General features: G+C 37.8%; 2 protein-coding genes across 9 annotated transcripts; one reads left to right on the top strand and one right to left on the bottom strand.

Moving 5' to 3' along the window:
- Positions 1–3,126: 3,126 nt before the first annotated feature.
- Positions 3,127–15,756, top strand: LOC121744494 (187-kDa microtubule-associated protein AIR9-like). Of its 6 annotated transcripts, none has more exons than XM_042138045.1 (40): positions 3,127–3,300; positions 3,393–3,489; positions 4,088–4,171; positions 4,416–5,299; positions 6,026–6,097; positions 6,499–6,564; positions 6,692–6,763; positions 6,845–6,910; positions 7,005–7,067; positions 7,141–7,206; positions 7,356–7,455; positions 7,729–7,830; positions 7,984–8,216; positions 8,293–8,407; positions 8,542–8,662; positions 8,772–8,947; positions 9,217–9,352; positions 9,590–9,690; positions 9,790–9,837; positions 10,061–10,245; positions 10,328–10,445; positions 10,544–10,671; positions 10,973–11,141; positions 11,357–11,475; positions 11,585–11,753; positions 12,065–12,149; positions 12,233–12,306; positions 12,383–12,502; positions 12,570–12,765; positions 12,849–12,970; positions 13,052–13,259; positions 13,366–13,439; positions 13,548–13,686; positions 13,848–14,029; positions 14,122–14,277; positions 14,413–14,544; positions 14,717–14,775; positions 14,948–14,980; positions 15,075–15,206; positions 15,338–15,756. In XM_042138045.1, the coding sequence occupies exons 4-40, from the start codon at positions 4,433–4,435 to the stop codon at positions 15,512–15,514; spliced, it is 5,181 nt and encodes a 1,726-aa protein (XP_041993979.1). In that variant the 5' UTR covers positions 3,127–3,300; positions 3,393–3,489; positions 4,088–4,171; positions 4,416–4,432; the 3' UTR covers positions 15,515–15,756. The 6 variants fall into 6 exon arrangements, with proteins under 6 accessions (XP_041993979.1, XP_041993977.1, XP_041993976.1 ...); XM_042138043.1 differs by having other exon boundaries at positions 4,406–5,299; XM_042138042.1 differs by having other exon boundaries at positions 4,083–4,171.
- Positions 15,757–16,746: 990 nt separating this feature from the next.
- Positions 16,747–20,479, bottom strand: LOC121743599 (BTB/POZ domain-containing protein At1g30440-like). 3 transcript variants are annotated; one of them, XM_042136926.1, is made up of 5 exons: positions 19,971–20,479; positions 19,791–19,883; positions 19,135–19,204; positions 17,737–18,963; positions 16,747–17,556 (listed from the first exon to the last, which is right to left on the bottom strand). In XM_042136926.1, the coding sequence occupies exons 2-5, from the start codon at positions 19,847–19,849 to the stop codon at positions 17,035–17,037; spliced, it is 1,878 nt and encodes a 625-aa protein (XP_041992860.1). In that variant the 5' UTR covers positions 19,850–19,883; positions 19,971–20,479; the 3' UTR covers positions 16,747–17,034. The 3 variants fall into 3 exon arrangements, with proteins under 3 accessions (XP_041992860.1, XP_041992862.1, XP_041992863.1); XM_042136928.1 differs by having other exon boundaries at positions 19,791–20,122; positions 20,230–20,479; XM_042136929.1 differs by having other exon boundaries at positions 19,791–20,122; positions 20,268–20,479.
- Between the last annotated feature and the right edge of the window lie 3,228 nt (positions 20,480–23,707).

Here is a 23,707-nt window from a genome sequence, read left to right as displayed (position 1 = left end):
CGGGTAACCCGATACTCGCATCGGGTATCCTAAACCCGTAGTTACGGGTACCCAAACCCGTAGACATACTTCGAATTGTGTATTATAATTATTCAATGGTATTATGCTTTTAGTTTTCGCTTATCATCAATGCTAGTCATCTAATACAATAATTTTATGTACATGTTTGTAATTCTAGAATGGATTTTGAGATCGTTGCTAGTTGCTACACTATGATTTTAGATTTGTATTTTTTTTTACTTTGTTCTATTTGTATAATTTCCAACTATTAACTATGCACAAATATGGTGATTTCTCATCTCTTAAATATAATATGACTACGTATGAAATATCAAGCATGTCTAAAATTAAATCACCATTCAAAAGTTTAATATAAACTGATTATATATAAACTTGAAACTAATTAACTAAAATAAAATATTTTAAAACCATAACCTTAAAAATAACGGGTATTATCGGGTTTAACGAGTATACCCACGCGGGTAGCGGGTATACCCATACCCGCAAAAATTTAAAACAAACTACCCGATCCCGCCCCGTTTCCCTTTGTCGTCGGGTAGCGGGTGGCGGTCGGGTTAAGGGTTTCCCGATACCCGCTACCCGTTTCGACACCCCTATACGAAACTATCACTACTATAAGGATATATGACTATCACTACAATAAGGACACTTACATATATCAACAATATACATGTCACTTCTTATCTAACATGCCGCCATTCTATATATGAAGTTCGGATTTCACCAACATCTTATAGTTAAATATCGTCAAATTAGTTTAGTTCATACATCTTTTATATACAATTAACTATTTGTTCCACGAATAATAAAATTTATTTATAATACACCTCAAACAACTACTCCTATAATTACATTTATCTAACAAAAATGTTAATTTTCTCAAAATAAAAAAAGACGTAATGAGTAAGCACTTTTCGTGTGTGCACTCTCAATAATGCTTTTGTTTAGTGTGCGCGTTGCGGGTGTCCAAATTTGAGCACAATATATACTCCCGTCATTTCTTGTTATTATAAGACCATCCGCAACGCTGTCTCTTATCCGTCTCTTAACCGTCTCATCTCTTAACTATTCATGTGCCCCACTGTATTTTTCACCCCATCTCTTAACTAAGAGACATCACTTGCAACCCTCCATCTCTTAACCATCACATCCCTTAACTATTTATTCAATTTCATTTTTTATTTTTATTTCCAACAAATTCAATTAATAAAAACACACTTCATTAAATAAAATAAAATTACAACTTAAAATCCCCAAAAAAATACATAATTAAATTCGTGGTAAAATAAATAAAAAAAGACATAATTAAAATACAAATTTATAGAAATTATAAAAACTACTCCGCCGGCGAATCATCCCCCGAATGCGGTGACGGTGCACCGAATGAAGGCGGAATACCAAGTTGTCCCGCCAGATACACAATGTCGGCATGATGGGCTTGATATTGGACGGGCATCATCCGGGAAGTGTCCGCCATCGTGGCGGTGAAGTACAAGGACATTAGGGAGGAGGGCGACCCTTGGGAACCCGCCTGGCTTGATTCGCCTTGGTCCCTTGAGGCCGACGGCGCCCACAGGAGGACCCCCTGCATCGTCTGTCGTGCCCTCAACCTCCTGCGAGACAACCTTTTGTGCGGCGCTGCCTGAACCATCCCCACTAGACGAGTATTGGCCACCCGCCGTGTGCTTCGTGCGTTTCGAGATCAAGCCCGTGCTGGACTGGACACCGCCGACCCACGTTTCGACGTCTTTGACGGCCTCCCAAACATCGACATGTAGTCGAAATAGACTCGCAAAGCCGATCTTAGAATGTCGGCTCCAGTGGCTCCGCTTTGGTAATGAGTCGCTTCATTCTTGTAGATGCCGCAGATTTTTTTGACCTCTCTGTCGACTCGGTCAAAATGACTTCGGAGCTTCCTCCACGGCGTCGAATGCCCTGGAGCTTCCACCGCCTCGTCCTCCTTCCGGATTGGGTTCATCCGGAGAATCCTCCCTAATTTGGGATAATCCCTGCGAATACCTCGGGCGGAGGGACGAGCGTATGCATCCACATCAAAATGGGGTGGTTGGTACCCCGCCGGCGTCGACGAACCGGAACCACCCAAGACATTGTACATGCCCCTAGTAGCCAAACGCGTTGATGTCAAACCCGCCGGAGCCGCCAGAGTTTCCGTTGCCGGACATTTTTAGATGAAAATTGGAGAGGTTAGATGAAAATTGGAGAGAAAATGGAGATGATTTGGGAAGAATAGATGTGTTTTTGTGTGTATAATGAGGATGGAATAGGAGTATTTATAGAGTAAAAAAAGGAAAAAAATAAATAAAAAACCGGTCGAAAACGGTTATATTACCGTTTGAATTTTTTATTTTTTTTATTAAATTCAAATTAAAAAAATGATTTATTGCGTCAGCGTGACGAAGCCCACTCGCGGATCGGCGAGTGGGCGTCACGCCTAGCGCCAGCGTGCGGGCGTGTGGCGAGCTGGCGCGCCAGACGTCTCAGCGAGACCGGGACGAGACGGGACGCTGCAACGCGTCTCGCTGCCGTCTCGTCTCGGAGGGACGAGATAAGAGACTCCCGCGCGACGCATTGCGGGTGCTCTAAGCATTTTCAGGTATAGAGATTTTAAAAAAGATATGTCCGGTATGATGGATAAAAATATACTAGGAATTACAACATGAGTGATAATAAAGTATTAATATTCAAATAAATAGTAGAGAATAAAGTGGAAATAGAATCTGCTATTTTTTTGCTAAAAATAAAATTAATTCTATATTAATGGGACGCCCTAAAATTTTAAAAAAACGGCTCATAGACAATTTACTGGTATCATATATAGAATGCAAATTATTGTTATGGAGTATTTATGGAATTAAAACGAAAAAAATTGTTCCTACCTGTAGATGGGCCCCAAGTTCAGGTGAGACGCTTCCATTTAAATTTGATTTGAAAACCGGCTTCTTCGGTAACCCGATTTTCCGCCAAATCCCTCCTCCAAAATAATACGAAAAAAGCATCAACAAAACCACATAATTACGTAGGCACCCCAAAAAAGGGGAACCTCAATGGGTGGTTTATGCTTTCAGACAAAAAACATGGAGCATTATGCTCTGTAAACCACCTCACCTCGGCCCCAATGCCCAATAACAAATATATATGCCCTCCTCTCTCTCTCCCCCTCTTCTCTCACATATTTTAACTTCTTCACCACAGTTCTTGCTTTCTCACTCTCTTCACTACTCTTTTTTTTATCAGCACGCTTTGAAAACGAGGAAAAAGGTGAGATACTGTCTTTCTTTCTTTCTTTATGTTACCTATCTATGTATCTATGTACGTAAGTAGCTCACTAGTAACAATTTGCTTTAATTCAGACTTCAGAACCCTAAGTTTCCCAGTGTAGTTGAACTGCCTTGCTCCTTTTTCTTGATGGGCATCACTCTACTTCAGCAGATCTAAGCTATTTTTGAGGTAGTTGAACTCAAATTCATACTGCATTTTTGTCCCTTTTTGCTGCTGCTGATTTTTTTTCTTGGCTGGCTTGAATTTGGTTCAGTTTCTCGAGTTTGAAGCTTGGCCTTTTCATGATTGCTTTTTGGTGGTTTTTTTTTTGAGTGGAGGTTAATGTGGGTTTGTTTACATTGAAGGTTGAAGTAGTCGAGAGCTAAAAAAAGAAGCTTTTTTTTGTTCTTAATATCTTTTCGGATGAATTAGTTATAAAAATTTTTGAAGGATTAGTTTGTAGACCAACCTTAATAAATTTTTATGCTTTTCCATGGCTTACTTGGTTTTAACTGTAGTCATTTATTGAATTAGTCTATAGAGCAGCCTTAAAGATCAAATTTTTAATGGTTTTCTGGTTATTTGGTATTAATTGGATTCTATTGTAGATTTTTCTGAATTAGTTTATAGAACAATCTTAAAGAACAATTTTGTATGCCTTTACGGGATGTTATTATTCAATTGCAGTTGTTTAGGAACAATGGTAGATTATATTGAACTCGAGAGGTTTATTTTTGAGCAACCGTGTCTGGTGTTTTACATGTTCTATTTTAATTCTTCAGTATAGTTTGGGAGCTAAAATCTGAGAGTACAAATATGGGCAATGGTGGATTAGATATGGCTCTGCAAGGGACATTTTTTCAGGCATAAGGTATTGCATTACTGTTAAAATCCACATGGTTGATGTTTCAGGATTATAAGTTCTGCTAATTTAATTTTGTTCTTCGATTGAATGGGATTCAAGAAAATTTAATTCTCACATTCTATTGCATCTAACCCATGGTGTAAAAACTAAAATGCAGCTTAGCATTAGGCTGCTTAAACTTGTGATATTGCCTATCGATTGTCTTGCACCTTGTGGTGATTGTAACTGAATTATTTTTAGTCCATTGAAGCTAGGATAGTTTCTACAATGGAGGTTGCCCAATCAACTGAGGTTCCAGTAGAGGTAGAGGCTGAACATTTGGTGCCTGAGCTGCAAGCCCCGATGCTTCACGAAGAACCTTGCTCCGAGAGTGTGAAGAAAGGCTCTAGGGTGCCAAAGGCCAATGGCACTGCTTCAAATAAAGGCACTGATACAGGTGGGAGTTCTAGAAAAACAAGGAGTGGTACCGACTCTAGTGCTAATCAGACAAGATCGACATTGGCTAGACCAACTTTGAGCAGCACACTGCGAACTTCAGGATCAGTCCCTGTGGTTAGAAGGAGCAGCACTGGTGGTCTGCCTGAAAAACAGCCGATGGTAATCACGAAACGTCAGACTACTGGCAATGGTTTGGCAGGTGGTAAAAAAAGCAGCTCTTTAGCTTCAGACCCACTAAGAAAATCTCTTCCCGAACTCCGGAGGAGCATAACATCATCCATTGGTGTTAAGCCTGCTATCAGGCAGAGTATCTCTGAAACGCGAAAGTCAATTCCTATTTCCCCTGCTGCTAGAAGTCCAAGGACGCCAGCCAGTTCCGAGTCAAGTAAACAAGATTCTATGAAAAAAAGCTCTTTGAGATCGTCTCAATTGTCTGTTTCGTCCATGAAGACGATTTCTTCTCCATCATTAGATAGCAGTGGGAGTAGTAGCGCCGTTAGGAAGTCAGTCGCAAAAGTTTCTCCTCACTCTGCTCGCTCACCCACAGTTTCCAGTGGGTCCAAATCTGGTAGTCTGTCAACGTCTCTCGACAGAAGTTCTATTTTATCTGGTCGTAAGAGAGTTGGAACTCCAGAAAGTCGGGACTCACGTCTGATAATGCTTCCTCAAGTAGAGGTGAAAGCTAGCGATGATGTGGTAAGAATTCTATGAGAATGCTTTAAAAAAACTGGTACATTAATATTAGGCTATAACAGACTTGCCCAAATTGTCAACTAACTATATCCGGTGAGAGATATTACCAAATATGTGATTTCGCTTGTTTTACACATGATATAATGAACATAAATAGTAGAAAATGGGCATGCATAATGCATATTGTAAAACCACATGGAGAGACCGATGTGAGTCTTAGTTATTGCCTTTGCAGGGGCTTGAATGAACATTTGCTATAAGTACAATCACTCCACCAACTTTTGCATTTTCCCCATTTAGTTACTTGAACTATTTTTGTTTTTGTTTTGTTTTGTTTCTTATTCAAAATTAGCATTTTTTTTCAAATCTGTATCTCATCTTGAGCAGCTGTAATTCAAAATTTATAGTTAATGCTTGTTTCAGAGGTTGGATTTGTTTATTTCCATATTAGGTGCAAAAGGATAATGCTACATGTTCTGCTCAATTTTTTTCATCAACTTTAGCCTTTAAAACAAGCATAAACCCAAAGTCCTTTACGTTAGATGTAACATTTTGAATGTATGGAGAGAGGAAAAATTTAAAAGAAATGTAAAGGTAAAATGTGGCATAATGAGAAAAAATGTGAAGTTCGGTAGGCAGTTGTAGTTTTTCCTATTATTTATTACTCCACATCATTTCTTTCTTAGTTTTTTAGTTAATTAGATATTTGTGTCATTTTTTCAATTATAGAGGTTAGATCTCCGGGGCCACAAGATACGGACACTCAGCAGTGGTGGACTGAACTTATCACCAAATCTAGAGGTACTTTTCATTGCATTTCTTGACCATTACCTTATTTTTTGGGATGCTTTACTTTTACTGCATGAGACTTACTTTATATTTTCACTAGGTTGCTAGAGTAACTTATGATTCTAACTTTGATATTGCACTACGTTGCTAGAGACTAGAATAACTTACAGAAAATGAACATAGCTCTGTTTTCCATTTATCCTTGGAAAATATAATTGTCGGAGACAAAATATTAGTGCAACAAATGAGCCACCAATTTTAATATTAATAAATTTTAACAGTCAATCTGAAGCATTACCAGTTTTTGTAAAGCGACTTTGGAGGGAACACGTTAAGCTTAATATTTGTGGAACATTGTGTTCATCTATGCATGTAGTTATATATGTTTGACACTAAAGTAAATTTTATTGCAGTTTGTGTATCTAAGAGACAACCTCTTGTCCACACTGGATGGTGTTGAAGTCCTGAAACGAGTGAAGGTACATTCTGATTGATCATAAATGAGTATTTTAATCCATATCTTTGGGTTGGATGTTTTCTTGCATTGCTAGTGGCATCTCGTCTTTGTCTTATAACTTTTCTGCATTGCCCTTGTTTTACTTTTAGGTTCTGGATTTGAGTTTTAACGACTTCAAAGGACCTGGTTTTGAGCCGCTTGAGAATTGCAAAGCTCTGCAGGTGATTCCTTTAGCTGACGCTGAACTGTTTATAAAATGGATGACATGTTTTTATAATCACACAGTTTTTCTTTTATTGCAGCAACTTTATCTTGCTGGAAATCAGATCACATCCTTGAGGAGCCTTCCTGAGCTTCCGAACCTGGAGGTGAACCTCTAGAAATCATTTGGGATCGTGCTTTCTGTCACATATTTGTAAGGATTGTGTTTGACGACAAAACTAATTCCCATTTGCTTTTCAGTTTCTCTCTGTAGCTCAGAATAAGTTAAAATCTCTATCAATGGCGAGCCAGCCTCGTTTGCAGGTACATCTTTTGCTTTAAAAACCTTGCTCTTTCTGTGATTTCAGTTCATAAAACCACTTTTATGTTTCCATAGGTACTTGCTGCCAGCAAAAATAAAATATCAACTTTGAAAGGCTTCCCACAGTTACCATCTCTTGAGGTGGGTTGATTAAATGCATTGCACATATAGCTGCAAACTTTTCTTCCTAGGTCAACTTATTGCGCAATTGTAGATGTGGCAGTCATCTTTTTTTTGTCGTTACATTCAAAATTTAATGCATCTACACTTTTAACAATGATGATTTGCAGCATCTGCGAGTAGAGGAGAACCCTATACTAAAGATGTCTCGTCTGGAAGCAGCCGCAATTTTGCTCGTTGGCCCAACCTTAAAAAAAGTCAATGATAGGGGTATGTCCAATAGTTATGTTTGTACTCACATTTGGTGGTCACTTGACTCATTCTGGTTTTTTACTCCTTTTATCAGTAGATGTTAAATATGCAACGATTTAAAAATTGTGGAAACATTTTTAATAGGAACTGCCTCCTACCCCTTTCTCACGGTCACCTGGTAGGAGATTTTTTTGTATAATACTATATGGCCTACTTGCTGCTCTTAAATCTATCAGTGAGTAATCTTAACTACTTTATTCTCTACTATTTACCAGTTCAAAATTCATGCAGATCTTTCCCGCGAGGAGATATCGATTGCCAAGCGTTACCCTTCACACACTGCCTTGTGCATTCGAGGTGGCTGGGAACTATGCCGTCCAGAACAAGCTGTTGGTATGTAATAAATCATGCTTGTCGCAGGTTTTTGAACCCATGATTCATGGTGACATTACTTTTATGATTGCTGTATCAGGCAGCAATCATAGTATGGCCTGTCCTTTTTCCAACCTAAGTTTATGAGTATGCATGCTTTGTATTTGTCAACAGACTCAACTTTCAAGTTTTTGATCGAACAATGGAAAGACCAACTTCCTTCTGGGTACTTGCTGAAAAAGGCTTTTGTAGACCAACCATTTGAGGAAGATACTTGCTGTTGCCACTTTGAGTTTGTGAGGGACACAAATGAACACAGTGATGTCGTACTAGACTTGAAGTTCCAATGGTTTATTGGAGGACGAACTCCTTCAAATTTCATAGCTATTCCTGGTGCATGTGGAGAGGTGTCATATAGTTCTCAAGAAATTTAGTTTATCAAGCCTCTTTTATAAGTTATAATATCCTTTAAATCTATGTCAGGTCTACTTCCCGAAGAAGGATGACATTGGTAGAATCCTGAAAGTGGAGTGCACTCCAATACTGGGAGATACAGATTATCCTACAATTTTTGCAATATCTTCACAAGTTTCTAAGGGTACACATTTAATAATTAATTGATGAATCACTGCAATTTCCTCACACTCTTTGTACAAAGCGTAGTCTAAAAGAAATCTGTTTGGTGTATATACATTTTCCATGTGTTAATTATTTTATTGCATCATTCTGTAGGAACTGGTATTCCTAAGGTCATAAAGATTGATGTGTCTGGGGAGCTTGTGGAAGGAAACACAATCAAAGGGCATGTGGAGGTTGCATGGTGTGGAGGAACTCCAGGGAAAGGTGTTGCTAGGTGAGATCATATATGTCCCAATGAAACATTTTGGTTTTGAATTGTTTAATATTCCAAGAGAAAATACTGTTTCACTTTATGAAAGTTAAATTTATCACGTGCTCTACAGTTGGCTTAGGAGACGATGGAATAGTAGCCCGGTTGTAATTACGGGTGCAGAAGAAGAAGACTACCGGCTGATCTTGGATGATGTAGGTTCATGTTTGGTTTTCATGTACACTCCTGTTACTGAAGAAGGTGCCAAAGGGGAACCTCAATATGCCATCACAGATTATGTAAAAGCAGGTGTGAATTTGGTGAATTCATCCTTTCTTAGCATAACATTAGCATGTTTCTGGAATTGCTTTTACTTTTAAAGTGAAGTGTGATACTCGAAAAGTTGACCTGCCTTTCTGTTGAATAAAGTCAACATTATCATGCCCGAATAAAACATATTTTTGTATAAGTTCCTTATTGATTCTACTCACATATCATTTGTCTCCTATATTTATGATTCAATTCAAAATTTCTCTCTGTTTTTGTTGCTCATGTATTTCATTGTCCTCTGTTGGCAGCTCCTCCATCTGTAAGCAATGTCCAAATTAGTGGAGATGTCATTGAAGGATGTGTAATCAAGGGCTTAGGGGAATATTTTGGAGGAAAAGAAGGGCCCAGCAGGTTTGAGTGGTTGCGTGAGGATAAGGATACAGGGTTAGTTTCCTTTGCTTCAAGTTATTCATTTGCCATTTTCTCTTGAAACTTTAGTTCTTGGCATATTTAGTTATGAAACCTGTTTAATTAATTAGCATATCAATTACTATCTTATTCTTAGTTTCTTAATTGCACCTGCAAGCCAGTTTATTGGATTTATTTTTTCAAGGACAAGTTAATAAATTTGTTTCCTTGGGATGAAGCTGATGTGCTCACTTAATAAAAATCTGTATGCAGAGAACGCACGCTGGTGGTAATGGGGGCAAATGAGTATTCTTTAACAAAAGAAGATATTGGACGACAGTTGGCATTTGTTTACCTGCCTGTGAACTTTGAAGGTGAGTTCATTTACATCTTTAATGTCTTGTATTTCGTATTTTTCCTTGGTTGTACCAACATATAATTTTCCCTTTGTTTTGGCTATGGCCACTTTTCAGGGCAGGAAGGGAAACCTATGTCTGTAGTCTCCCAAATAGTTAAGCCGGGTATGTTAAAACATTTTTTTGTTGGAGTGGCTACTAAAAATAAGATGTCGAGGGGAATCGTTCAGGCTAACAAATATACTTATTATGAATAAAAATTGACTAATAATACATTCGCTGTGAATTCGAATTTATTTTATCTTTTAATTTTATATTTGTTAACATCTACATCTTCTCCGTCTACCCTGCCTCAAAGTTCTTACTTTTTCCTTTATGCAAATAACAGCCCCACCAAAAGTAACAAATCTAAAGATAATTGGTGAACTAAAAGAAGGAAGTAAGGTTTCTGTCACTGGCATTGTGACCGGAGGAACTGAAGCTTCTAGTAGAGTTCAGTGGTTCAAAACTAGTTCTTCTACTTTTGAGGGTGAGAATGGTATTGAAGCATTAAGTACATCCAAAATCGCTAAGGTAAGAAGCATTAAGTACATCCAAATATCCAATCTTGACTTCTGTTATGAATGTACGAATTAAGGCATTCTACTTTATGCAGGCATTTCGCATACCATTGGGTGCTGTTGGTAAATATATAGTTGCTAAATTCACACCAATGACCCCGGATGGTGAAACTGGTGAACCAGTTTATGTGATATCCGAAATAGCTATTGAGAGTGAGTATCTTCCGTACTTGCGAAAAATTCATTTGTATGCAAATGCTGGAAGTAATCTGTTTGAAAACATTTTCTGATCTATATTATGAACTTTGCAGCTCTGCCTCCCAGTCTTAATTTTTTGGCTATAACCGGCGATTACTCTGAAGGTGGAGTGTTGACAGCGTCGTATGGTTATATTGGGGGTCATGAGGGGAAGAGTATCTATAATTGGTATCTTCATGAGGTAAAATATTACTCCCTCCGTCCCATAAAAATATGTGCACTTTCCACTTTCATCCGTCCCACAAAAATATGTGCATTCTATTTTTGGAAAGTTATATCAATTTGATAATGTAGGTCCCACTATCCACTAACACTACTTTACCATACCATTCTCATCCTCTCTCTTACTTTGCCAATTTTGTCTTTATTCTGTCTTTATTCCCGTGCCATACACATTGCCCATATTTTTATGGGATGGGGGGAGTATATAACTTTGCATTTTAAGCCTTTCCACAAGTTAACATATTCTTGAGTTCCTGCAGGTGGAAAATGACCTGGGTACTTCAATACCTGAGGTCGCAGGTCTCCTTCAATATCGAGTCCCAAAAGATGCCATTGGTAAATTTATATCTTTTACTTGTACTCCGGTGCGCGATGATGGTATTGCAGGTGAGCCTAGAACTTGCACAGGACAAGAACGCGTTCGCCCAGGTAATTAGATATTAGGTTCTTGTTTAACTTTGCATGGCCTGTTACACTTCTCTTAGAACCACATTGAAATATTTCTGCTATTTATGTTGTGTGAACATCTGCTCGGCCCCCAAGCAGTAAAACTAGTTGTATAATATTTCTTATGTCATAGCATCTTTCAAGTTGTTGCAGCTATATTAGTCAATGCAAAGCTTAATGTAATTATTTGCCTTCAGGTACTCCAAGATTGCTTTCCTTACAAATTACTGGAACTGGTGTCGAAGGCACTACTCTAAGTGTTGAAAAGAAATATTGGGGTGGTGAAGAGGGAGAGTCGGTCTACCGCTGGTTTCGGGTATTTGAAAGTTTACATCCCAAGCCTTGTTTGCAAATAAATACTTAAATGAAATTTAACCATAAATGCAGTTTTTGTGAGGCTAAAAATATAGAAATTGATGTTGCAGACTCGTTCATATAGCACCCATGATGAGATAAAAGGTGCAACTTCTTCATCGTACATGCTCTCTGTAGAGGATATTGGTTTCTACATCTCAGTTTCCTGTGAGCCAATTCGAAATGATGGAGCCCGTGGCCCTATTGTCCTCTCCGAACAAGTTGGACCAATTGTAGCCGGTAACTAAATTTCGGTTTCCTGTATAATTTTAAATTACTTATGAGGAATTTTTTTTCACTCTACAAATAGATTGCATTTCCGTTGGGGTTTATTTTCCCAAAAATTCTTTATTCCCCTAACTTTATAGAAACTTATATCATTAACATGGATCCAGGTACATGACAGTTTAAAGTGTAATAGTTAATCAATCAAGCAATCAGAACTTTTCCATGAAATGCTTTTTCAGTAAATGCATCGATCTATTAGAATACCATTGCATGCTGAAAATATCAACAACTTCAAAGTAATAACATCATTGTCTGACACACAGGCCCCCCAACATGCCGGTCGCTCGAATTCCAGGGATCCTTGATAGAAGGGGAGTGCCTAAGTTTCATTGCTTCTTATGGTGGAGGGTAATCTCATGGAAGCTCATTGTCATTATTATTATTTGCAAACTCTATTCTCATTGGATGAATTAAAATGATTTTCTTTTCAGGGTGAAAGGAGATTGTTTGTGTGAATGGTTCAGAGTGAAAGATAATGGTTATAAGGAGAAGCTTCATAATGGAGGTAAGTGTTTTTTGCAAGTGATTGTTCTACTCCCTTTCCCTCAATAAATCTAACAAATTGAAACATGCCATTGCAGAGTTTTTAGATTTAACTATCGATGAGGTGGGAGACTCTGTGGAGCTTGTATATACACCTGTCCGTGCGGATGGCTTGAAGGGGAGCCCAAAAACCTTGGTTTCTTGCGTGGTTTCACCCGGTGAGTGCTTCAGCTGTTTTATTTGCTCTTGACACTTATTAGCTAATAAATGTAATTTACTATGTAGGTGAGCCACGTGGTGTTGAACTGGCAATTTCTGAGTGCTATGAGGGTCAGGAAGTGGTCAGTACTACCAAGTACTTCGGAGGACAAGAAGGAGTTGGGAAATATATTTGGTTTAGAACTAAGGACAAGCTTAACAAGTCTTCTCTGATGGAACTGGCAGATGATTCTGAAAATGTCAATATATGTGCATATGGATTGTAAGAACTTTTTGAAGTTAGGTATCCCATTGTTTTATGAATTCAGTGTCATGTTTGATAGCGAAATCAATTCTTCTCTTCAGAACATATACTCCATCTCTGGAAGACGTGGGATCTTACCTAGCCTTGTATTGGCTGCCTACACGATCGGATGGTAAACATGGAGCGCCTTTGGTAACAATTAGTGAATCCCCAGTTATTCCAGGTATTGTCTTGTTTCTGTGCAATAAATATGGCGTACAATTGGTGTATATGTCTTAATCACGTATTCGTTTAATTGTTACAGCACTTCCAATTGTCTCCAATGTTCTCGTGGAGAAATTGACATCAACCACCTATTTCGGAGAAGGAGAATATTTTGGTGGGTACGAAGGAACGAGTCTCTTTAGTTGGTATAGAGAATCTGATAGTGAATCGATGGTTCTAATCGCTGGAGCTAATTCTAGAACGTACGAAGTTTCAGAGGAGGATTATAACTGCAGATTGTTGTTCGGGTAATAAAATTGTCTGCTGAAGTTTTTCAAATGCTTCAAAAATCTTGAATATGTTATTTGTTGGCGAGTGTATTTATCCTTCCAAAACGTTTTATGTCCCTTGCAGATATACACCAGTTCGTTCAGATTCGGTCATTGGAGAACTTCGACTATCTGAGCCAAGTGATATAGTCTTGCCAGGTATATATCTCAACTTTCCACTGAGCCAAGAAGTTGATGTGTTATTTTCATTTGGAATAAATAAATTTTATTTAAATCTGCTCCTGAAGTCTACACTTACTGTGTCAGAATTGCCAAGAATCGAGGTGCTAGCTCTCACTGGTAAAGCTGTTGAAGGACAAATATTGACCGCGTTGGAAGTTATCCCAAAGGATGAAAATCAACAGCTTGTTTGGGGGAAGTACAAGAAAGAAGTTAGATACCAATGGTAATGAACTCCACACGCAACTTGCTCGATATGTCCGAATTTTCACTTCCGTTCACTCCGCTTACCACTTTATCATCATTTCCCGGTTTCATATATAGCTTGTTACTAGAATTTTACAGAAGCTTGTATGGTCATCTCATAGAATGACGTTAATGTTGTAGGTTCTTCTTGTCTGAAACTGGTAACGAGAAGACTTTCGAGCCAATACCATCACAGAGGTCTTGCTCGTACAAGGCGCGGTTTGAGGACATAGGCCGCTGCCTGAAGTGTGAATGTGTCGTCACTGATGCATTTGGAAGATCAAGTGAACCCGCTTATGCTGAAACCGAACCAATCATACCAGGTCTTTACTCCGTGCAGCAATTTCACGATGCCTGACAGAGTTTATTGTGAGGTGAAGTTGTCACTCAAGTATTCCTCGTTTGTTTGTATCAGGAATTCCTAGAATAGACAAGCTAGAAATAGAGGGCCGAGGTTTCCACACCAATTTATACGCTGTGAAAGGAACTTACAGCGGAGGAAAGGAAGGCAAAAGTCGGATTCAGTGGCTTCGATCAATGGTTGGAAGTCCTGACCTCATCTCTATTCCTGGTATACAATCTCTCCTGCTTCTTCCATTGTTATAACTCAGGAAAAAGTACACATCAATAAGGATTTGCAAAATCTTGCAAAATAAGGATAATTTAGTCAACCCTTCATGATATGCGTGTTTGGTTTGTCCTGCAGAGGAGACGGGAAGGATGTATGAGGCTAATGTGGATGATGTTGGCTACAGGCTAGTTGCTATTTATACACCAGTTAGAGACGATGGAGTTGAGGGACAACCCATTTCTGCATCAACAGATCCTATCGCAGTTGGTAAGTACATTCTCTTTTTCTACTTATACCTTTCAACATCATTGGTTCACCACTATGGTGTATAAGCATCGACATAATCGTTTCTTTCGTGACAACATTGGACTTCTGTCCAAATGCTTGTGCTCAAATTTAATCTGACCTTTTCATAAACGTTAATAACTTGTTCTTGCAGAGCCTGATGTTCATAAAGAAGTGAAGCATATGCTTGATCTCGGAGCCGTGAAGTTCGAGGTATGGTGACTACTGCTATGAGTTTGTTTTCCATCAATGTAGATAAACAGTTGCATCATTCATACATATTGTATTTTATTTTTTAATTGCATAAGTATTCAATTATGCAATTGCTAATAGCATCCAAAACTGTATATTCATGAAACTAACAATATGAAGTTGTTCCGATCAGGCCCTCTGCGACAAGGATCGATCTCCTAAAAGGGTAATCTCGCGTTCACAACATTCTTAACAAGATTCCTAAAATCAAGAATTATTTCATTCTCACTCTCATCATGGCGGTTGTTTCTACACTGCAGGTTCCAGGAATGGGAAGTCTCGAGAGAAGAATCCTTGAAGTGAACCGGAAACGAGTCAAGGTTGTGAAGCCTGGCTCAAAAACCTCGTTCCCTACGACAGAAATACGTGGAACCTATGCTCCCCCATTCCATGTAACTATCCTTACAACTTCTGATATACCTATTCTACCATAGCTAGTCCTAGAAAAGGGGCTATCCCATGATAGCTCGTCGTGTGGTGCACTTTCCTTATCTTGTGACACTATCTTATCCGGCTTTCTCAGGTCGACCTATTCAGAAACGACCAGCACCGTCTCAGAATCGTTGTAGACAGTGAGAATGAAGTGGATTTGATGGTGCAGACCCGACACCTCCGTGATGTTATAGTCCTCGTGATCAGGGGTCTCGCACAGCGTTTCAACAGCACGTCGTTGAATACTCTCCTCAAGATCGAGGCGTGAGGCGACGTGGTCCTCTCCTTTTTATAGAGTGGGAGGGTTGTATGTGACTGGAATGAGTTTTTTCTGTGTACAAGGTATATGGTGTTGTGATTCTTGTGCATTATTGCGCCATTGTTGTCACTTTTTGTTGGTAGACTTTCAAAAAATTATTTTCAGTGATTTCAATGTACAGAAACGTGGCTTACTGCAATGCCATGATTCATTTACAAAATACTCGATATTACTCTCTTTAAAGATAAAAATAGAATTTGTGTATGTAGATTGAGAACTAAACAACGAAATAAGAATTTTTTAAAAATAAAAATACTATATACTTATAATAAATTCAGATAAACATTGATGGTGAATATTAGATGGATTACTTGATAATAAAAAATGGTAATAATAATTTATTTGATGTAGAGTACAGTGTCCAATTTAATGAGATCATATGGACTCTAGTAATAGTAAAGTTTATTAGAAAGTATTGATAACTATAGTTTTTTAAATTGAAATAAATGTATAGTATTACAATATTATAGAGGAATATCTATGAAGTTGAGAAAGTGAAAATATATTATAGAGAAATATCTAGATATTTTGTGTTGTACATCTAGTAAAAGTATCTAGATTTGCAATAAAAATATGATTTTTAGAGAAGATCTAAATATTTATAAAATACGTAGAGTATAAAATTCAAGAATAAGAAAATAAGACCTATATATATGGGTCGTTTGTAGAATAACAAAGTAGAAATTCTATAATAGGAAAACAAGCCTTGAAATAAATGGTCCGGACGCCAAGCCAGGCCGACTCATTTAATTTGACAATTTTGAATGCAATTGACATATTTCTAAATTATATACAAATAAAATTAGCATGATAAATATAAATAAAAAATATTACTACCATATTATTTTCAAACATATTATTTTGATATGGTCAAGAAATTCAGTTATAAAATTAAAATTGAATAAAGTTTAAAAAATGGAAAATTAAGACAATAGATCATTTTCGAACATACTCTCCCTGGTATTACAATTGAAAGAAATATAGAATGATAATATGAATCTTCCCAAAACGATGGTAACCAGGATCTGGAATCCAGAAGCATCCTAGTAGGTCGTTGACTTCGACACAATGTCGAACTCAACGACTCACTAACAATGACAATGCCATTCCCTTTTATATGTTTAGTGTAATGAGGCATATTTCCTTTCCAAATTATAATTGTTCACAAAATCAACACGAAATAGAAATAAATGACTCAAGCATTTTAAGTGGAGTCCTAGATCAATAAAAACTAAAGGACTCATACCAACAAGTTCAAAATTACTATGAGAAAAAAAGAAATTTCCCCGTTCACACAATTACACTTTTACTCTACCCAAGTTATAGATCACAAAAGAAATTTCATCGGTTACTGTACCTAAGTTATACTAGATCACAGGATATCAATGGTCATCAAATATCACCCACAACAACGGTGAGAGGAGGAAAAACAAACAATTAAAATCAAGAAATTATTTTTTTATGTTCATTTAAATGTACCCTTTTCTTTCCCTTCCCTTCCCTTCCCTTCCCTTATTCTCTCCAACCTTGCCAATCTTTTGCTTGCTCACAGATCCCTCCTGCGCACTGCACATTTGGGACTTCAACCGGAACCCAAACTTCTTTGACATGTTTCCCCACGCGCTTGAAGGCGACGACCCTTTCGCCTTGCCTAGCTTATCGATCTCTTCCCTCATGTTGGAGCATTCCTTCTCGAGCTCGGCCACCCTCATCCTCATGCTATCCATCCCGACTTTCAGGACTTGGTTCTCATTCGCCCCCATCAGCCCGCTTCTCAGCTGTCTCGAGCCATCAAGGTTTTCAGATACGAGGAAGCAGCCTGCAATGGAGGTTCGAAGCTGCAGCTGCTCGAAGAAGAGGACTTGGACTATTATCCTCAACGGCAGCCTCTCGTTCTGGGCTGCATGGGTGCAAGCTTCGAGCGAGAGCTTCTGGCAGTCCATCAGCCTGCAGAGCTGCTCTCGCTCGGGCTCGGCCAACCATGGGTGAGACTGTATGTGAGAATATGAAAAGTTTAGTTGATTGAATGATAAATATGATAGATTTTAGGCCTAAATCCTAATAATACTCCAAACACTTATTCGGTCTCCTGCTTTACCAATTTTATAATAAAACTCGTATAGTCTACTACCAGAAAGTATAACTAATCAATAAGTGGTTGATAAAGTTACCTTGAGATAAACGTCGATAGCGCGATAAAGGCCGTCATCCAAGGGCCGGGCATACTCTGGCACGGCTGCAGCGAGCGAGTGAAATTTGGGGAGTTTTAGGTGTACGTCGGGGGCGACCTCCGCGAGATATCCGTCGATTAACTTGACCACCATAGTGATGGGTGTTAGAGATGGCGGTCCCGTCGATTGGCCATCATCCACCGAGCCAGGAGATGCATCACCAACCACCTGATCCATGGTCAAGAAATGCTCGAGAATCCGCTGAACGCAGTCCACGTCGTACAGAGTCTCCATCGAATAAGAGACGTTCGGCATAAGAAGATCCTCGAGTGTTGCCTTATCGAACTGCATCCCTATCCGTTTCTCTAGGTTCGATATGCACGAGGCATCGGCTCGAAGAATCCTGGCCGTTCTCAGCAGACCGAACAAGTGTTTTGTCGGAACCAGACCCGTCTGCAGGGGAAGCAAGCGATCGATCTCTTCAACGAGAGTTTTCTGTTCTTGTTCCGAGAGCAAGGCAGCCGATCCAACCGTTGCAAGACGGTTGGTTGATTCTTCACTGCCACCCTGGCGCCGGTTTAGGCCGGGTAGGTATTTTCTCGCATAACAAACGAGAGAGCCGGCGATCATCTCCTGCTTCACGCCCCGGGATTCCATGGCCGAAATCAGCCTTTTGTAGAGAGGCAAAGGCAAAGTCGACGCATCCTCGTACCACCAATCTGCGCTCGAATGTTTAGGTTGAGCGCCCGTGCTTATCCCGTTCCACAAGACACTCCCTCCGGGGCTCTGCATCAGGCCACCACGCTCCGTCATAGGCCACCCGAACAGAGCAGGGTCGGTGGACGCCTTGGCAGCCAAGGAGTCGATGCATCTTTTCGGGACGTGGAGCTGCTCGGCCTCAGAGAGCACAACGTCACACGTCTGCAGCGCTTTCAAAGAGTCTTTCCAGCTTCGAAAAACCGTCTGATTGAGAAAGATTTCGGTCTGAGAAACGAGATTGCCCTCGCCATACTCTTCAGTCATTTCGAGATGCTCAGCAGCGCAACGAACATGCACAACGTTCGATGCAGTGAGCTCGAGTTTCACCCCGTAGCAGAACTTAGCTACTAGCTCGAACGTTTTTGCTCCACCGGGAACGTCGGAGAGTTTGATGACACAGCCTTCTTCGCCCTCGGATGCATCTGCAATGAGCCGCTCCATGACCCCGCTTCTCGAGAGCAACGGAAACTACAACAGACAGCCAACATCATATCAAGCTATGCACAATGTCTTAAGTTAGATTACTACAGCAAACATATAGATGAATCAACACTATGAAACAATAATATGCACCTAAAAATATTCTACTACTACAAGAAGAGCCAAGACCAATATATATATGAAAAACTGAAACAATACCTTGTGAAGATGAAACGTCATTTCCTCAACTTCGACAACTACATCACTAGGGAGACCGGTGGTGCAGAACCTACGAGTAAACGAAAAGGAAAAAGGTCAGGAAGTGAAACACCATATTACTCGAAAGAAAAGCATCAGAGTTGCTAGTAGCTTTGTCACGAATTCTGCACTCGTTGAACACAGTGATTTCAGAGCAGATGAAGAGCACAGAGATATATTACAGAGGCAAACTAACTAAAACTACCTTTCAAAATTTGATGTTTCATTCAGATAGTCAATGAAAATAACTCACATATTCAACAACTAAAGGAACAAAAAATCAGTCTATGCTCTTACCCTCGAACTGATTCATTGCAAATCCTAAATATTACACATATTAAAGTACAAACATTTAAGAATCACACTGGTAAGAAAAACTCTACAAACTCAGCAATAGACAACAAGGGGCATGAACCTCAGATGCACCTATTTGATGGAGACAAGGTCAAACAGATAAGCCAAAAACTCAAAATTTCAGCTCATTTTCTTTTGTCCTAATTCGACAAAGATTTCATGGACAAACAGTAATTTCAGCACAAAGATATCACCTTTTGAAAAGATCAATAAGAGTAATCATCAACATTATTATTAGTAAGAAATAAAATGAAGAAACAAACCAGGATTGCCCTTGCCGCCGGAATGCATCAGTTTTGGACCCCAGCTTCATACAAGCCATCTTTTCAACTCCAAAAACTCAGTTTAGCTAATTCCTTAAAACTCCAAATCCAAATTTCTCACCAATTCTTGCACAGATCTTCGAGAAAAACAGCTAAACTAAACTGAAGAAAAACACAAACCTGCAATAGCTCAGTTGTTGATTTCATCAAAGCTGCATTCAATGCAGCAAAATGCAGAGAGATGATTTCTTCTCTCTCTCAACAGGTCACAAATCCCATATGAAACCGACCCCAAATCTCAGTCCCACAGCAAAATACCATTGGAGGATATACTACAAAATTTTAGGAATCAGACAACAAATTTAGGTCAACCCCTCCAAATAAAAATAGAAAGCAAAACAGAGCTGTTCTGACACAAAAAAACAACTTCTTTAACCACCAGAAGATTCCAAACTCAGCCCTTTGTGACACCGAAACCTTTAAGAGAATCTAGAGAGGGAGAGAGAAACCGTTTCAACTCGCACAATGTACATTTCTTTATGCATTGAATCACTTCAACAACCAATTAATTAATTACTGTCTCTGCAAACATCAAATATTTTTTCTTTCATCAGTCTAAATGAACGCCTTGGGGAAAGGAAACTCATCAATGGCAGCAGCACTGAATCACAAATAAATTAGCATGTGGGTGGGTGGGTGTGTGGGTCCGTTGCCTTCATACATCATCACATCGAGATTCCAAATTATTGTAAGTCAATAGACATTTTTGTTCAATCAACGTAGCTTCAAAATTCGATCTTGTCTACTTTATTTTAGTATCTTGAATCTTTCATTTTTATTTTATTTTAATTATAGAGAATGTTATTGAAATCAAATGGTGGTAGATAGACTGGAAAAACATTTATGGTGGAATTAATTGTGGTGGTGTAGATCAATAGTGAAAATTGTAATGATTTTGGTTGAGATCTAAGTTATTGCTGCTGCAATAATAGATATATAGAAGTCAACAACATAATATTGCAGTTATCTACCTTACTGGTGGATGAACTTTATGGTGTTATGATTATGTGCAAAACCTAAACTCTCAACTAACTTACATTATACTCCCTCCGCCCCACGTTACTTGAGACGCTTCTTTTCGGCACATAATTTAAGAAAGTTGTATTTAGTGAGTTAAATAAAGTAGAAAATAGAGTGAATTAAGAGAGAGAAGAGGGGGTAAAGTAAAAAAAAAGAATAAAGTATGTGTAATTAGATGTTTTGTTTTTAGCCAAAAAGAGAAATGATTCGAGTAACTTGGGACGATCCAAAATAGAATACGACTCAAGTAACTTAGGACGGAGGGAGTATAAAAAAATAGAGGCAATTAAATGTTTGTAACTAATCTTTTTTCTTTCTTTGCAATGATGATGCAGTTGTTAGCTAAAAAGAGAAATGATTCGAGTAACTTGGGACGATCCAAAATAGAATACGACTCAAGTAACTTGGGACGGAGGGAGTATAAAAAAATAGAGGCAATTAAATGTTTGTAACTAATCTTTTTTCTTTCTTTGCAATGATGATGCAGTTGTTAGCTAGTAGGATAACTATCCACTCATAATTTTTTTTTGGAAAAAGGATAATAAGGCTGGTAAACTAATAGGAGAAGAAATATTTTTTGCAGTGTATTGAAATAAAGTTTGTATCAACTAACCTAACCATATATAAAAAGTTGAAAGAAACAATCCAGAAATGCATAATATTTTCATAATAAATCTCTCCCACCGAGCTCGAAATAAGTGAAAATTCATGTATGAAAAAATGGATATTATTTTGTTTCTCTCTAAATAGTAGTATCATATTTAGTTGTATCCCAAAACAGAAAATAGAATAAAAAACATGATGCCTGTGATAGATTTATAAGAAGTGAGTTATGTAGTCAGTATAGACTATAGATGAAATGTTGTAAATTTCCTTTTTGTGTACATGCTCGATTAGATTTAGCTTATATATACTCCTTATTTGCAAGAAGTTTGTTATTTCATTAATTTGTTTATTTGTATGGTTACACTTACATATCTGTCAAATGTCAATGCATATGCAGCATATTACAAATTCAACATAGTTAAATATGCATATTAATTGCTACGTACATGCAACGTTATGCATCATTAAATTATATTATTAAAATAATTAAATTGTTAAGAACCCAAGTTGTTACTCCAAGCTGGCTGTGAAGTCAACAAATGACTCGATTAATCTTTTGGATATTTCCTTAAAATAGCCATTGGCTAAAATTTTGAAATCAACCATATGTAAGTACTATTATACTATAGGTCAAAACTTAAACATAACGGGGGATAATTACATGTTTCATACAAGATGTTTTACCTTTGTTTCAATTTAGTACGAAAAGTATTAAATTTACATATTTTATACAAAAGTTACATTAGTGTTTTAAATTAATACATTCCGTTAAATATTTTAAACACCGTTAGTTAGTTTATAATTTGTCCAACTTATCATCATAATAAAAGAATAATTAGAGATTTAATACAATTAATCACTCTAAAAAATCAATTCTTCCAGCAATATACTCTTTTTTTTATTGTATTCTTTATAGAACACAGTATAAAATAAGTCCATATTTCATATTTACAAAATAGCTAATTTGAGCTTCAAACAGTCAATACGTCGATATTTTATTTTTACAAAAAAGATTCAATATCTTTTTAGTTGCATGTATTCTCCATTGTTACATGAGAAATCTTCGACAATAAAATGCAATTCGCTAATTTGATGGTGAAGAGTTGTGATTTTTTTTCTATGTGTATTTCATTTTTGTGAGTAATAAAAATAACTGTGTTTGAAATAATTAATGAAAAGTTTTAATTTAAACTTTTTGTACAAATTTGAAACATTGATGAAACTTTTTGTATGTATGATGTAATTTGAAGTAACGGTGTTAATAGTGACTTAACGGAATGTATTATTTTGGAACAGTAAGTAAACTTTTTGTATGAAATATTAAAATATGTAAACTTAATACTTTTTGTATTAAATTGAAACGGAGGTAAAACATTTTGTATGAAACATGTAATTATCCCACATAATGGCGATGGCAATTAAACATTAATTAATTTGGATAATTATATTTTACATGGAGTACTGATCACGATTGACAATAATATACTTTTCTCTTCAAAGGAGTATACCATTTTTGATAAATCCTCTCTCTGAAAATTTTATTGGTCTACTTAGTCAGGATTTCCAATAGATCTATCAACGCCACCTTGGGCCACAGAATTATTAGACCGGGCCGGCCCGGATTCTAATTTTGAACACAGGTTTTGGATAAATGTTGCAACACCCTAATCTTAGTAGGACTCATTTAGTGGTGAATATGATGAATAAAAATGATGGAATAAAGTTTTGTGGTGTTACTAGTGTAAGTATAGACTACAACATTTAAATAAAATGATAAAAAAAATAGAATTCATTTTTTTCAGACGATACATAATAGTACTTATAAAATTTCGAATGGGCAACCAAATTTCGATAGTTACTCTATTTTTCAGAATACACAAAACATAGTAGTACGAAATTATGCTTGACGCCCGCGGGGGCGTAGCGCAGTTGGCAACGGAGGGGCAGATCTTGCTGCAACGAAATTATGCTTGAGGCCTCTTTATCATAATGGGGCCCAATTCATCAACCATGGGCCGTATTATTCATGATCTCAGTAGCCCGAACATTTATTGAAATTGCATTTAATGACCCAATGGGCCATGCAGTTCCAACATTGTCGATTAATTTTGACCAAAATAATATTTGGGGTCCACAAACCCATTTCCCGGGCGGAAAATTTTAAAAAAATTCGAACTTTGGAGTTGGACGTTGTACGATAGCTTCGCCCCAATTTTTCGGGATTGGAGTTC

Source organism: Salvia splendens, chromosome 8, assembly GCF_004379255.2.
Source record: "Salvia splendens isolate huo1 chromosome 8, SspV2, whole genome shotgun sequence".
NCBI lineage: Eukaryota > Viridiplantae > Streptophyta > Magnoliopsida > Lamiales > Lamiaceae > Salvia > Salvia splendens.
Note: the sequence above shows the minus strand (reverse complement) of the source record. Positions and strands in the feature narration are given on the sequence as shown.